The 17,513-nt window shown below is 39.5% G+C and overlaps 1 protein-coding gene across 4 annotated transcripts in view; it reads right to left on the reverse strand.

Moving 5' to 3' along the window:
* The window catches only part of pcsk5b (proprotein convertase subtilisin/kexin type 5b), a 371,873-nt gene that overhangs the window by 260,527 nt on the left and 93,833 nt on the right, over nucleotides 1-17,513 (reverse strand). For all 4 annotated transcript variants that reach the window (XM_043712351.2, XM_043712341.2, XM_043712369.2 and 1 more), the window contains exon 6: nucleotides 231-319. In XM_043712351.2, coding sequence (XP_043568286.1) covers nucleotides 231-319 — 89 coding nt within the window. The remainder of the gene's footprint in view (nucleotides 1-230; nucleotides 320-17,513) is intronic.

Raw genomic sequence — 17,513 nt, forward strand, 5'->3', positions numbered from 1 at the left:
TTGAACGTTTGATCCTGGACTAAGAGGTGAACATATGGTGTTCCAGACCAAATATCCCACCCTTTCTTTCTTTCCCTTGTGTCCATCGAATATTTGTATTCCATAATGCCCAGAAAACCCCATTAAAGTAAACAATGTACTAAAAAAGTGAAGTTAGAAAAAGGTAGCCACACAGTGCAGGCCATTTGCACATCATTGCTTTCATTTTAGAATGGAAAGACTTCACAAACCTCCAATCTTGGCATTGTAAGCAACTCCTATTGTGCAATGTGAATTGTTTGCAACAGCAGCTACTTCTCCTGCACATCGAGTCCCATGCCTGCAGTAGAACATGGAAAAAAATACATTAGACACTGGCACCAAACAGTGAAATTCCAAATGTACAGACCATTCTGGAAGATAAGTAATGGGGTTCCCCAGGAGTTGATGCTAGAACCACTGCTATTGTTGATGTATGTTAGTGACTTTGACTTGGGTATACAAAGCACAATTTTAAAAACTGCAAATGACAAAAAAAAAATCAGTGTATTATGAATTGGGAGGAGAACAGTATTATACTTCAAAACATAAACACACTAGTGTAATGGACAGGTACAAGAGGATTAAGGGTGACATGAAAAGGCGAGGGAATGGAGTTGAGAATGGTGGAACAGACTAGATGGGTTTAATAACCTAATTATGCTCCTGCATCTTCTGGTCTTACGGCAGAAGTGCAGTAGAATGTCTTGCTTCATTCTTCTCACCAAAATCAATATAAATTACAAACAGTACAGTTCTAAAATTGTTGCAGGAACTAAGACATGTATATGATGAACCTTTACAAATGACTGGTTTTGGCATCATATGATATGATAATTTCATTGGAGTTTCACAATTTCTACAATTTAAAGTTTATCATGGACGGTCATTTCAGTTTAATGTGGCTGTTCACTCACCAATTCTCAAAAAAAATGCTTAATCCAGGGTGACTAAAACTCAGTTGCTTGGGGATGGATAAAAATGAAAGAACTACTCCAACTGCAATTTTAGGAGTGAGAATTTCAACATTATTAACTCAGTTAAGGTAAAATTGGCATAACTGTGTAAACTATTGTTTTTACAGCAAGGTTCAAGGATATTCCAATTCCAAGTTCCAAACTAAACATCACAATGGTGCTAACGCCAAAAGCCAAAATAAATAAATTGGAATATTTCAACTTGAGAGATGAGTCACTACAACTTATCCTGTTTGGAGGGCTGGAGTTGAAAAACTGGTGAAACAGGATCTAATCAGAAAAAAGATATGTAGGCAAAAACTGTGTGTAGGAGGAAGAATGTTTGGCTCCAGAGCCTAAAATCTCTTGGAAGGGATGTTGTCCTAAGTTATATTCCTTACTTCTGGATGGTAGAATTGCTGCTTTTACAGAGCATTAATAAATGGATGCAGTAGGGTCAAACACAAACTCAACTTCCAACAAGTAGCCACTTTTTCAGCTACATTTTCAGTTTCTTTAATGCATTCTTTTTGTAACATTCTGATCGATAATATTTACATTTCTTAACAGAAATTAAATGAGATACTTTAACATGGGACATGTTTTGAAACTTGGCAAACTTATTTACTGTATTTGATGAGGTCCATATATAGGGTCTATTAAATGCTGACAAAAATAACAAATCTTCTCATTCTCCTTTCTACATAATCAAAAAACATTATTTTCATATGTGCTCTTTCAATAAACCCACAATTCTGACCTCACTCAAAGGGTTAGCGAATTGCAGTAAATAGTTCAGCAGAAATAAATTTGGTGCAATTCCCTGAAATTGTCTGAAAAGGAGAATGATACTAGATGTGCCATTTATTGGTTTACCGGTCAAGTATTTCCTGTTTCAGCACAATATGGTGAGGTGATATGTTAGTCATTTTACACATACAATGGCCAAATACCATCTGCATTCATTAACTAAACTTAGCCCACAATTTATTAGGTTAAAATTCAGCTGGTCTGACCAGGTGAAGCATGTCATGGCTTTTGAAATAAAAATATGGGATTAATCTAACTGGAGCAAGCTGAAAATTGAAGTAATAACCTCAATTTTTGACTAAATTATCAATAACATGGATATTTTCTATACAATCCAACAAAACAAAACTAATAAAAAATAACTGGCATTTAATTAGCACCCTAATCTTATCGTTTTGTTTCATAAAAACCTTTAGAATTCATTTCCAACTATAAAGCTCCTTCTGAAGATATGACTTGAAAACTACAAAATTCTAGACATAAGACAAATCAATTTGCAGCTGTAGAACATGATAAAATAGCCATAATTGTCGAGAGAATTTTCAAAATATGGATTTGTCAAAAGTAAATGCTCATACAATGTTTCACAATGAATTGGAGATGCTGGTGTTGGACTGGCACATATAAAGTTAAAAATCACACAACACCAGGTTATAGTCCAACAGGTTTATTTGGAAGCAGTAGCTTTCGGAACGCCGCTTCTTCATCAGGTGGTTGCGCAAAATAAGATTGTAAGACACAGAATTTAGACCAAAGGTTTACATTATTTCATTAGGTGAATTGCCCATGCTAAATTGCCATAGTGTTAGGTGCATCATTCAGAGGGAAGTGTGTCTGGGTGGGTTACTCTTCGGAGGGTCGGTGTGGACTGGTTGGGCCGAAAGGACTGTTTCCACACTGTAGGGAATCTAATCTAAAAAAAATTATACATTAAATTTAAAAAGACCTGGATTGTTTGTAAAGTCTCTCATCTTTTACAATAAAGTAAAATGTAATTCTGCAAGTACAAATTCACCCCACGAACTGGTATGTGTATGCGTGCATGTGCGTTGGGGGGGGGGGGGGGGGGGGGCGGCGCATTTGCGTGCGTGCAGAGGTGGCAGTGGTTATAAGTGTCTGTGAGAGAGTGTGTGTGTTTGTATGTATGAGTGTAAAGGGGTATACGCCTGTGAGAGGGTGCATGTGGGAGTGTATATGTGAGCGAGAGAGAGAGAGAGGGTCCGAATGCATGTATATGTAGGAGAGCACGTGTGTGTCTGCATCTACGTGCACTCCTCTGAGTGCATGCGTGTATAGTGCAATGGGGTCACCTGTAGTGTGACATGAACCCAAGTCCCGGTTAAGGCCATCCCCATGGGTTCCTCCCACCATGAACGTGGCAGTTATTCATGCGACTCAGACAACGTTGTCTACCTCATACACTGCAGGCAAGGATGCCCCAAGGCATGGTACATTAGCGAGACCAAGGAGAGTCTACAGAAATGGATGAATGGACACCGCACAAACAGACAGGAGTGTTCCCTCCCAGACAGAGAACACTTCAGTGGTCCAGGACATTCGACCTTGGACCTTCGGGTGACTGTCCTCCAAGGCAGACTTCAGGACAGGCAACAATGAAACATGGCCGAGCAGAAGCTGATAGCCAGGTTTGGGGATGGCCTCAACCGGGACCTTGGACTCATGTCACGCTACAGGTGCACCATTGCACTATATACACACAGGTAGGTGCACGCGTACACTCCCACAGACCCATACACCTCAGAGACCTTCTCTCATACACTCCCACACTTACATATGCACCCTCTCATAGGCTTATACCCCTTTACATTCACACATACATACAAACACTCTCACAGACACTCAGACCCCTCCCCCGCCAACCCCCCCCCCCACATATACAAGTTTGTGGGGTAAAATTGTACTTGCAGAATTGCATTTTATTTTGCTCAGAAACTGCATTAATCCATGTAAGATTCTGTAATCTGTTTTTTTCAATTGGAACCAGTCTGACCATCGTGGCACAGACAGTCGCACACAGGGCAGCTCACACCTTCAATACATTATCTGGGCCGACATGGCACCAGTTGTTAAAGTTCACTTGAGAATGTAACTTGTAAATGATCTGCGATTTACATATGCAAGAAGTGAAACCAACATGGTCATTCTAAAAGATGAGACACTTAACAAATAATCTAGGTCTTTTTCAATATATAATTTCAGTTACATCACACTGTAAACTTTTGCTATAAATTCTGCGTCTTACAATCTTATACTAAACAACCACCTGATGAAGGAGCAGCACACCGAAAGCTATGTTTCCAAATAAAACTGTTGGACAATAAGCTGGTGTTGTGAGATTTTTAACTTTTCACAATGAAAACAGTCCTTACTCATTGATGTTCCATTGATTCTCATTTTTCTTTAAAGTAACTATAATGAAAATAAGCTTGTGAACCACAGATGCTTAATACATTCCATAGATTTCCAATCTGACACACACGGAGTTTTTTTTTAAATTGTCTTCTTAAGTATACTCCAAAAAGTTTTAAAATGAGTTTTAAAAAAAAACTCAACAACCAGAAACTTACAACAACCACAAACCATCAAGAGTCAAGGGGCAGCATGGTGGTTCAGTGGTTATCACTGCTGCCTCACAACACCATGGTCCTGATTTGATTCCGCCCTCAGGCCACTGTTTGTGTGGAGTCTGCATATTCTCCCCATATCTGCGTGGGTTTCTTCCGGGTGTTTCGGTTTATCCCCTACAGTCCAAAGACCAGCAGGCTAGGTGGATTAGCCTTGGGAAAATGCAGGGTTACAGGGATAGGGTAGGGGATGGGGGAATGTTCTTTAGAGGGTCAGTATGCACTCAATGGGCCAAATGGCCTGCTTCTATGCTTTAGGGATTCAAATGATTCTATTGAAAAAAGTTTCCTGAAATCTTTCAATTATGTGAACTCAAATAAAAAAGAACTTCACCAAACTATATTTGGAATTAGCATCAGTGTTTGCGAAAAATAAATGAAAGACATCAGCAGTGTGGATTCGGGAATCTAAAGCATCTGATCTGCATTAATGCTGACATTGCTTATCCTGGTAAACTCAAGTAGAATATCATGTTGTTAATCAGTCTACTACATCCCATATTTTGATAGCTCCGGTTTAAAAATGTAGACTCAAACGTTTTTCAGAAGCTCCTCATTTGAAGAGTGCAGAGAAAGAAAAAAGTTTCTAGAAACATCTTAAAACAGTTGTTTTCTCTCAAGCCATCCACTACTTCCAAACTGTCAGATTTCTAAAACTGAATGTTGGATAAGCAAAATAGTAATTTCTCCTTACAAAGTTTTCAGATGACCAAATCCACAGTCTTTCTCCCCATGACTAAAATTTAGTTTCTTTCCATCAACCGGATCTCCCTTCCTGGCAACTGAGGTTAAACTAAGCAACTTCATTGTTGACATATTTAAACTGGAAAGTAGTTTCGGAGCACATATCAGACCATCATTACAAATGCCTATTTCCACCTCTAACATTGTCCAAATCAACACATGACACAGTTCATTTGCTGATTTGTTTCATTTGTTGCACTTGTTACCATTAGAGTCGACAACACTAATGCATCCCTCTTTAACTCTCACATTGTACCAAGATCATCCAAAATATTGCCATCAAATTTTGCATAAAATCACATTCCTTACACTTACTGGCCTACATTGCAGTGCCTCAATTTTTTAAATTCATTCTAATATCAAATCTGTCCATTGCTTTGCTCATTCTACCACTTTAATATACTTCAGCCTTTTAACCCTCCAAGATGTTGCTCCCCTCCAATTCTACACTTTTGAGCATAGTCAATTTTAACCATTTCATCATTGGTGGCCATATCATTAGTTACCAAGGTCCTGAGCACAGGAATTCTCTGCTAAACATTTCTGCCTCTCGTTCAACCTTCAGTATGTTCCTTAAAGCTCCCTCTTCAAAAAAAATTGGTCATCTGCCTTAATAGTTCCTTGTGTGACACATGGCAAATATTGTTGCTAATGCTCCTGTGAAGAGCCTCAAAATATTCTTTTGTTTTGAAGGATACTATATGAGTTTAAGTTGGTGGTGTTCTGGAATAAAATTATAAGCACAAATACATAAACAAGTAAATCAGAACAAACAAGGATCAGATCATATCTTTGCAGAATGTCAGTCTACTACTAATCCCAGGATTAAGAGTTCAGCCTGGCAAGCTGTATTTTTTTGGGAGAAAAATACTGTCATTTAAAAGAATTCTTCTGCAAATATAGTCCAGTGGACAACCATTGTAGTTAAATGCAATTACCTCTGCTATAAAAGGAATTTTGTCATCTGTAATATTTTAAATAACACCATTAGTGTGGCACTGGAGCACACTCACATATTAAGTAAATTAACAGTCATTCCTTATTGTCAAAGCATTTCTGTTCTGATCCAGTAACTTAAGAAATTAGACACTTCGGCACTTTATTGTTCATGTATGACGGTCATTCAACCACACATAGCATGATAGAAGAGTCTTTTGTTACAAAATTCCTTTAAGGATGTAGGCTGTATTTAGAGCCTAGTTGGCATTAGTAATGTTGAGGTTTTTGCAGTTGTCTAGTTTGGAATTTCCCCAGCTTTTGTTCAATTTCCTCCACTGCCATGACACCCCACCATTGACCCTCCCACCCTGAAAGGTTCATGATTCGTTTCAGTTGAAATTTACATTGGAACCAATAAAAATATGCATGCCAAATCCAAGGGAGATGTGCCAACTTTTATTCCTGCTTTCTGTCAAGCATAATTTTAACTCCAATCATCAAAAATGTCATGCTTAGGACATTAGGCACTGCTGGTATAGATGATTTGGACACATCAGTGATGGTTTGGTATGGTGCATCAGTAATCTCAGGCTTTGAAGAACAAAATCTGCATACCATCATTTAAAGCGGCACGGTGGCACAGTGGTTAGCACTGCTGCCTCACAGCGCCCGAGATCTGGGTTCAATTCCCGCCTCAGGCGAATGACTGAGTGGAGTTTGCATGTTCTCCCCGTGTCTGCGTGGATTTCCTCCGGGTGCTCCGGTTTCCTCCCACAGTCCAAAGATGTGCAGGGTCAGGTGAATTGGCCATACTAAATTGCCCGTAGTATTAGGTAAGGGGTAAATGTAGGGGTATGGGTGGGTTTCGCTTCGGCGGGTCGGTGTGGACTTGTTGGGCCGAAGGGCCTGTTTCCACACTGTAATGTAATGTAATCTAAAAACTACCATCTGGTCTTATTGCAGATTACAAAGGAATAACTGGCATGAATCTATACCTTGTCCCCAATTCCAAATTTTGTTATATATTACTGGTATTTGGCCGTATAATATTTAGCATACTGTATCCACAGTATGAATGTTCATCTCAAAATGATTTTTTTTCACTCTAAATCATACATATTAATATAATTCTCTCTCCACATATTGATAGCATGTCAAACTTTCTGAAGTGTGATGCAAAAACATTGATGTTTTGTCCATCATTTACCAGGTACAATTTAAAACCACGGCAGCACAAAATACCTTATAAAACATCTGAGGCCATTGACATGCTTTCAGTCTCTCAACTCAATTACATTTGTTGTGCACATTGCACTTGAATTGGACAGATTTACTTCCATATTCATGCAACACCACATTGCACCCGAACAGATAGGAAACTTAAAGAAAAAGCAGTCGCAAAATTTTAAAGAAAAGCCGTTTGTACCGATTGACAGCAATTAGACTTTATGACGTCAAGAGTGTGATCTGATTAGAAACAGCTGCATCTTCGCAGTTGAATAGATGTTACCCTGTTGGTGTAATGTTTCTCTTTTTAAAGAGAAAACGCAGCACAGCATCCAACATCCAATGAGTAATATCACTTGGGATGTGTTATGTTAATATAGTGCACACAAAACACAAAATAAATGTTTAGCTTTGCCAACTGAGATGACTAGAATCTTCATTGAGCAATGTCAGAAACTAAAATTGTTTTGCACACCCTTCTAATTTTACTCAAAGGATTGATGAAAGTTTTATTTAAGAAAGTAATAATCAGAACAAAATACAATTCCTGGAAACTGCTTAAGGTTCTGTTGCAACTAAAACAAACTGCTTCAGAGTGTCATTGCTAAAATGTAAATACAACTGAATGCTCTCATTCTAACAACTTTTTAAACCATTGTTTTGGCATTACCAGATGTAGCCCAGGAAAGTCCGTGGAACAATGTCTGAGCGTATCCCCAAAATTGACAGACAACCCCTTAATCTGAGTAGAATTAAAAAGAAATTCACATACAAGGTGTGCCATAACTATATTCAAATCCAAGTGTTTGTAACCTTTAAGGCTTATCCAACAAAGTGCTCACCCAAATTTGTCCCCCACTCACATAAGTAACCCATGCCTTCAGATCAGAGAGATGTTTCTGCCAATTCTATTCATTCAGGAAAGCTTTTTCCATTGTTTAAAATTCTCAGACACACATAGGAATAGGTTCAGGCTACTTATTCCTTCAAGTCTGGTGGTTCAAGATGATCCACGTTAACTCCAATGCGGTGCTCTTCTGTATGCCTTTGGGGAGCAAAATAGAAGTATACAGATCAAGGATAAACTTTAAAATTGATCTTGCATTAATTTTCTTTACAAAACTAAGTTCCAAACTTCTCTGCACTGTTGTTTAGAATCATTTTATAATGTCAGTCACTGGCTGTAATTTTTCAAGACTATGCCTACTAGCCATTTTCTTTACTGATTAAAAGTGTCACTCTCAGCCTTGAATGTACTTAAATGACCCAGCATTTACTGCTCAGTATGGTGAAGAACTCAACAGTTTCAGCATTCCCGGAAGAAATTCCTCCTTGTCTTCGTCATAAAGGGGCAACCCCTTAATAAGATTATAGTCCTCTGGTCTGAGACTCACCAACAAGGGAAAAAACCTCTCCACATCTACCTTGTTAAGCTCCCTAAGATTCATATGGTTGTCTTTCATTCTTTTAAACTCCAATATGTATAGGCCCAATTGATCTCTGACAAAACCAAGAAAAGATGTCTTTATTTATTTGCCTGTTTAAAAACAAATTTGTTCACTTTCTGAAGATTACATACCCAATCATGATTGAAAACATATTTTAAACTCATGTCATTGTCAAATATCAAAAAACAGTTTGAAACAGAGCTGGCTAACGTAACTGTTCTTTAGTCTGCAATCAAGAAAAGGAAGGCTTAAACGATACAAAAAAGATTAGAGAAATATAGAAATTAAGTGATAAGAGATAATTAAAGCAAGAGAAGGCTGATATGGTTTATATATACATCAGCATAAACCAGTTGACTGTAGGGCTCAGTTCTGTGTTGCAAATTCTGCATAATATGTTAACACTAGATGGCAGTATCAGAGGTAATTCTGGTATTAAAAACAGAAAATGCTGGTCTGGCAGCATCTGTGGAGAAAGAAACACAGTTAGTGTTTTAATTCCAATAACTCTTCTGTAGGGACGTGGAAGATAATATTTTTTATGCTGTTAATGGGGTTTGATGGGGGGGGGAACCAAATGGAACAGATGCCCAGAGCAAAATACAAAAGGAGTGCTAATGGTGGTTAAACAATTGAGATGTAAAGTAAGTGTTAACGATAGGTTTGAGTAAGAGAAAATAGGTTAGCTCTGCTGAGAATAAAGGCAACAAAACAAGACATGAGGTGGTGAGGCTGTAACAGAAATGCAAATCAGTATTTGTGCTCAATACCTCAATTTTAGTTCAGGCAATTTACAGCTTTCAGACTCACCATGGAATTCAACAACTTTATAGCATGAGCATGGTCCTCCATTGGAAAGGACTACGGAATACCTTCCACAAACTGGTTGCTAGTAACAACTCATCACCATCCTTCACATGGCATGATGCTATACAAGCCATAATGCTCACCAATGGGTCCAAGATGGACCCACACATCTGCAAACTGGGGTCACGCAATGCAGTGTCAGTGCACCACTACTCTTCTCCATATTTCTTACCACAACACAATTCAATATCCATGAAACATCCTATTAATATGGAGTCATCCTCAGGATGAGTGAGAAACCATTCAACCTGTGTCGCGTTCAGTCCAGAACTAAGACCACCGAACCTCCATCAACAAGCACAAACTTAAAGAGGAGCTCCAAATTGTAGCTACAGAGGCATGAGTGAGACTGGGCTTTAGCCTAAGCATGTGGGAGACAAAGATCTTCTGTCAGACTGTATCCACTGCACAACTCTTCTCCTGGCTAGCAGGAGGACAGAGAAAACACTTCAAGAATATCCTCAAGCCCTTGCTGAAAAAAAAATGCAATACCACAGTAATTCATGGGAATCAAAGACCACCCAAACTGGAAATGCATCATGAAAGTGACAAACAATCTGGGCATCTCTCACAGGCCCAGACTGAAGTCCAGCACAAAACGGTGGAAGGAGTGTGCATCCCACCCACCTATTTCAGTAAACACCACATGCCCCACCTTTGGCATGGTTTGAGAACCCACTTTTGGATTATGTTATCATCTCACGACACACTTAACCAAAGTGGAATAAAGTCATTATTAGTCCCAGGAGAAAATGCACAAGTGTGAAGAAAGAAAATTTACTTCTAAATTATTGTAAATACCTCAATACCAAAATGTACCTAGCAACTTAAATTAAGTAATTCCATTAAAATGGCAGCTGAGGTTGACAAATTTATACCAAAGGACTGAATCTTCCCTCTGTTCAGGTAAATAACTTAATATTGCCTATATCCAAGTTATTACCAAATCAACTAACTCAATAAACAATTTAGCTAATGCAAGGTATTCATGGGAACAAGGGGTTTAGATTTTAAGTCTGCACTTTTCCTTCATTTTATAAGGTTTACAATACCAATTCCTTATTAAGATTTTTTTAAAACTTTGATTTATCATTGTTTTTCTCCTACTTCTTAACCATATGATGCTCATTGGATCATCATTCAGAATGAATGTCACATTCTCATTTAAGTCGATGAGACCTTCTCTCCCTCTCCTCCACCTTTAAACTATTCCTCCATTGTTTTTCCATTATCAGCTTGACATACAGGAAACAATAAACAGAAATTAAATACTGGTAGGAAAATAAGGAAAGATTTATGGAAATAAATGTGGAGGCTACATTGTATGCTAGAAATTCCATACACGGACAGTAAAACAAACGAGTGTTTGCTAAAGAAGTGACATCCAAAAAGGCAACGTCAGTATTTTGGTCACTGAAAAGCTACAGAGATTTCTGCAAGAAGGCAAAGTGGAGCGTTGTAGTGGGAGGGATTGACCTAGTTATAGTGGGATGGTGGATACCAGACAATCCAGAGTGGATGTGTAAGGATGGGGCATGAAAGAGGAGTGGGGCGTACCACACAGCAAATCGATGGACAGGGCAAGTGCTGATCCCTAGCCATCAACTGTATTACCATCATTCCCACCACCCCCCCGTTGACAAGGAGATGCTAAACTACATCACTCTCACCTAACTTTGGTGTCAATTCCAACCATCTGACTCCACCCTACATCAGCTTGTCTGTTAATGAAACGCCACCCATAACAAACAGAGAACACTGGAGAAACTAAGCACATCAAGCAGCAGTGTTAATGTTTTGAGTCCGTTATGACTCTTCTTCAGAATGCTAAAACCTATCAGCTTCAGAAATCATATCCATGCTTTTATTTCCTCTAGACTTGACTAATCCTAACCCAAACCCTCTCAAATTCTACCCTCCTTAAACTTGAAGTCATCCAGAGCTTTGCAGCTTATGCCTGAAGTTGCATCAAGGGCCACTTGCCCTTGTACTCATTAAGCTACAATGACCCTGATTAAATAACATCTTTACCTTAAAATCTTCATTCATAGAATCCCTGTGGTGTGGAAACAGGCCCTTCAGCTTAAAGTCCACATCGACCCTCTGAAAAGTAACCCACCCAGACCCATCCCCCTACCCGACTAATGCATCTAATCTACATATCCCTGAATACTATGGGCAATTTAGCATGGCCAATTCACCTAACCTGCACAGTTTTGGATTGTGGGAGGAAATCGGAGAAAGTCAACACAGACACGGGGAGAATGTGCAAACTCCACACAGACAGTTGCCAGAGGCTGGAATCAAACCCAGATCCCTGGCGCTGTGAAGCAGCGGTGCTAACTACTGAGCCACTGTGCTGCCATTCTTATTTTTAGTTACATGTGTGGTCTCTGGCCCATTTCTTAATCTCTACAAATTTTCCATCCCCACAATCCTCCAGGTTTTATGCTCACATCCAGTTTTCCCCTCCTAAGCATCCCAGACTTTAATTACTCCTTTAGGTAGCCCATGATATAAGACACTCCTCAAAAGCCCAATTCTTCCTTGTATATCTTTACATGAGTAACTATCAAATTTCATTATATCATACTATAAAGTGCCTTAGGATGTTTTATGATAAAATGTGCTTGATAAATATAAATTATATTAATATCACAGCAAAGTAAAAGTGCTTTCACTTTTTAGCAAAAATACCATATCTTTCAGATTTTACCATCTCTGCTAACATTATGGAATGGCTCAAACGCCAGCTTTTTCTTTGTTTTTCAAGAAATCTCCTACTTCACAATAAGAGTGGTAATTTCCAACTCCTAATAAAGAGAAATTGGGTGAAAAGTCATCCCATACCCCATATCAGGAGACCAAAGAAAATGACTGATGACTCCTATTTGAGATATATTGATCAGGTAAGATATAAAAGCACCGTTGTGCTACTGAGACTTTATAAAGCTCTAGTTAGGCCCCATTTGGAGTACTGTGTCCAGTTTTGGTCCCCACACCTCAGGAAGGACATACTGGCACTGGAGTGTGTCCAGCAGAGATTCACACGGATGATCCCTGGAATGGTAGGTCTAACATACGAGGAACGGCTGAGGATCCTGGGATTATATTCATTGGAGTTTAGAAGATTAAAGGGAGATCTAATAGAAACTTACAAGATAATATATGGCTTGGAAAGGGTGGATGCTAGGAAATGGTTTCCGTTAGGCGAGGAGACTAGGACCCGTGAACACAGCCTTAGAATTAGAGGGGGTAAATTCAGAACAGAAACGCGGAGACATTTCTTCAGCCAGAGAGTGGTGAGCCTGTGGAATTCATTGCCGCAGAGTGCAGTGGAGGCCGGGACACTAAATGTCTTCAAGGCAGAGATTGATAAATTCTTGATGTCACAAGGAATTAAGGGCTACGGGGAGAATGCGGGCAAGTGGAGTTGAAATGCCCATCAGCCATGATTGAATGGTGGAGTGGATTCGATGGGCCGAATGGCCTTACTTCCACTCCTATGTCTTATGGTCTTTTAATATTTGTTTATTATATGCGTTCATTGCCTATCCCAAAATGCTGGAAATGTGTTGCTGGAAAAGCGCAGCAGGTCAGGCAGCATCCAGGGAACAGGAGAATCGACGTTTCGGGCATATCCCAAAATGCTCCCAAGAAAGTGCCAGTTAGCCATCTGTGACACAGGCCTATCCATAACGTTATTAAAAAGGGTGAAGGTTTTCGGACCAGTGACGATTAAGAAATAGACAATATATTTCTAAGTCTGACCGATATGATTTGAAGGGAACTTGTAGGTAATACTGTTCCAATGCACATGTAACACTCAATACTGCTAGCTGCAGTTTAGAAGACAATGTTGAAGAAATCAAGTTGAGTTGCTACAATGCATCTTCACTGTTACCACTGTGTGCAATAGATGAAAGGATTTCAGGTAATGAGTGAAGTGCCAATCATGTAGGCTGCTTCTTCAATGTTTCTGGAGTTAAACTTATCAAACAAGGCAAATGTTCCTGGGCATTTCCAATGAGCAGAAACTTAAATGGACTAGCCATATAAATACTGTGTTTATCCTGGATTTGGAATCCTGCAGCAGGTATCTCAACTCTATACAAAGCAAGTCAAGCCAGGAATGTGGGCTTGACAGGATGCCAGGGTGAATGCAGCTCCAACAACACTGAAGCAGCCTGACACCATCCAAGCTCCATGACTGGTATCAAATCCATAAACATTCATTCACTTCACCACTGACGCACAGCGGTGGGACAATACACCATCTACAAGGCAACTTACAGAGATTCATCAAGACTCCTCATACAGCACCATCCAAACCCACAGCATTACAGTCTAGAAGAACTGGGAACACTACCACCTGCAAGTTTCTCTCCAAGCCACTCACCATCTGACTTAGAGTCTTAGAGATGTATAGCGTGGAAACAGACCCTTCGGTCCAACTCATTCATGCAGACTAGATATTCCAACCCAATCTAGTCCCAACTGCCAGCACCCACCCAGCCCATATCCCTCCAAATCCTTTGTATTCACATACCCATCAAGAAGCCTTTTAAATCTTGCAATTGTATCAGCCCGCACCACTACCGGCCCATTTCATACATGCACCAACCTCTGAAAAAGTTGCACCTTAGATTAGATTAGATTAGATTACAGTGTGGAAACAGGCCCTTCGGCCCAACAAGTCCACACCGACCCGCCGAAGCGAAACCCACCCATACCCCTACATTTACCCCTTACCTAACACTACGGGCAATTTAGTATGGCCAATTCACCTAACCTGCACATCTTTGGACTGTGGGAGGAAACCGGAGCACCCGGAGGAAACCCACGCAGACACGGGGAGAACGTGCAAACTCCACAGTCAGTCGCCTGAGTCGGGAATTGAACCCGGGTCTCTGGCGCTGCGAGGCAACAGTGCTAACCACTGTGCCACCGTGCCGCCCCCTAGGTCTCTTTTATATCTTTCCCCTCTCACCCTAAACCTATGCCCTCCCCTACCCAAGGGAAAAGCCCTTGTCTATTTACCCTATCCATGCCCCTCATGATTTTATAAAAACCTCTGTAAGGTCACCCCTCAGCCTCCGACGCTCCAGGGAAAACAGCCCTGGCCTATTCAACCTCTCCCTGTAGCTCAAATCCTTATAAATCTTTTCTGAACCTTTTCAAGTTTCACAGCATCTTTCCGATAGGAAAGAGACCAGAATTGCAAGCAATATTCCAACAATGGCCTATACAGCCACAACATGACCTCCCAACTCCTATACTCCATACTCTGACCAATAAAGGAAAGCATACCAAACGCCTTCTTCACTATCCTATCTACCTGTGACTCCACTTTCAAGGTGCTATGAACCTGCACTCCAAGATCTCTTTGTTCAGCAACACTCCCTAGGACCTGACCATTAAGTGCATAAGTCCTGCTAAGATTTGCTTTCCTAAAATGCAGCACCTCACATTTATCTGAATTAAACTCCATCTGCCACTTCTCAGCCCATTGGCCCATCTGATCAAGATCCTGTTGTAATCTGAGGTAACCTTCTTTGCTGTCCACTACACCTCCAGTTTTGGTGTCATCTGCGAACTTACTAACCACACCTTTGCTCACATCCAAATTATTTATATAAGTGAGACTTGGAAAATATATTGCCATTTCTTCATGGTTATTGGATCAAAATTCCAATATCCCTCCTGAAAAACATTGAGAGTGTATTTACAACACATGGACCACAGTGGTTCATTGCCACCTTCTCATCATTAATTAAAGATGGTCAATAACTACTGCCCAGCCAGAGAACTCCACATTCCAAGAATGAATAAATGAAAAAAAAAAAATTGTCCATTGTTTTTTGCTTTCTTGGAGGTTTGACAGTCCTTCGGTTCTCTGCCCTGAAAAGCACTGAACGCTGAGCTATTCAAATATTTTTAAAATATAGGAGGAGAAAGATACTTTACTAACAAGGCAAAGATTATTTGAAGTTGAAGCCACAATCAGATCAGCTACGATTTTATTAAAGTAGATTCAAAAGGCTGAATTGCCTACTTCTGCTCCTAATTCTCATGTTCCCACGTTGCCTATAGCATGCTGATTCCCTTATTTGTTATGCATGTGGCTCTGATGTTCTAACTTCACCAGATTGGCAATTCATTTATAAATGCACTTAGTCCTTTTTATATGACAGTTTGATGTCAATCATAGAGCAAGGGCACATAACAACACGAAGTTATAGGCTTTGAGAGAACATGATATTGCTGAAGCTGATGATTTTATGGATAGTATGCTAAGATATTAGATTTATTCAGATTTCACCTCATTTAGCACAGTAACAGTGCCAAAGAACCCAATGCATAGTCTCCTCAGGGTGAAATGGAGACACCATCTCTGCAAGAATTGTGCAACGGACAATGCTAATGGTATCCTTCTAAAGAGCTGCATCTGTAGCAACCCAATTGTTCTAGAGTTATCAGGTATTCACTTTTCATTTCAGATTTATCTAATTAATTACATATAAATTCCTCAACTATTGAAGATTTGGGCACACATTGCTCAATTATTAGTCCAGACCTCTGGTTCTTAATACTGTCCCAATCATGATATTGCACCATGGCCACCCAAACCATAAATTATTTTAAAGTCATTAGGTTGCTTCATACAGGAATTGTTCAGTTTTTTTTTAGTAGCCACCTTGAATACTCGTCAAGGGAAGAAAACAATTGCACTGGAATTATAGGCTATCTCTGTTGTTGATTAGACGTACTACTAATTTAAATACCACAATCTCTAGAACACCACTAATTAGTGGAGCATCCTTGGCACTGTTCTCACTCAATTTAAGTAACATGGCCTTTATTGTTTCAAATGAGGTCACCAGCCCAAGATTTATGAAGAGAATGATACTGGACTCCAAAATTATTTTCAGCATCCACAATATTTTGCTTTCATTCATGATTTCTCTGGATCCAACAACTCATTATCAGACTAAGGGTCTCCACTTTCAGATTCTGAAAATCTGTGTTCATTAGTTACAATGTGGCGATTTGATGCTGCCACAATTTCAATGACACAACTTGCTCTGATTTGATGTTCAGTTAACACATTAAACAACTCTACATTGGGATCTGACTGACGCTCCACTGGGTACTCTTCACTATGGATATAATCGGTCATTCCAGCACAAATTGCATCTGTTTTACAAAATGTTTCATTTTCCTCTAAACTCAATTGTTTATCACAAGATGCAAAACCCGCAGTAAACCAATACAATGAGGAGATTTTAAAATTTAATTGCACTAAGCATGTGATTTTTTTCCATCAGTTATGCTAATGGCAGGGGAAATTATACTGAAAAGAAAACAGTTCAGAAGCCACCATCAGACCAAACATCTCCACTCTGGACTTCAGAAAGATAGAATGAACAGCACCAAACAAACAAAAATATGAGGCCCACATGAATATGTAACACACTGATATTCATTTGCTTCTGACCTAGTTGCAAAAACCTATAATCAACAAGTGCACATAGTGTGTAGTGCACAAAATCAAAACCTCATCCTCCCCATCCACTACCAAACAACAACAAAAAAAAAGAGTTGAATAGAACAAAAACCATTCACTTGTTGAATGCAATTCTGCCTCTGGAATAACTTTGCTCTTCAAGTTCTCGGAGATGAGAGAAGGGTTAGTGATTCAAATCACTAAAGATTCCACATTCACTTTAAGAGGTTTCAGCAGTTTGTACGAGGAACATAGAACAGCTTTTAAATTTAGCCCAAAATGTAGAACTATGAGTATTTTCTCAAGGAAATCCTCTTTTCTCTAGTTTGTTTGGGAGGGTGATGGAGGCAAT

Source organism: Chiloscyllium plagiosum, unplaced genomic scaffold, assembly GCF_037043375.1.
Source record: "Chiloscyllium plagiosum isolate Xiang-an unplaced genomic scaffold, Cpla_swu_hap1 HiC_scaffold_2, whole genome shotgun sequence".
Classification (NCBI taxonomy): Eukaryota; Metazoa; Chordata; class Chondrichthyes; order Orectolobiformes; family Hemiscylliidae; genus Chiloscyllium; species Chiloscyllium plagiosum.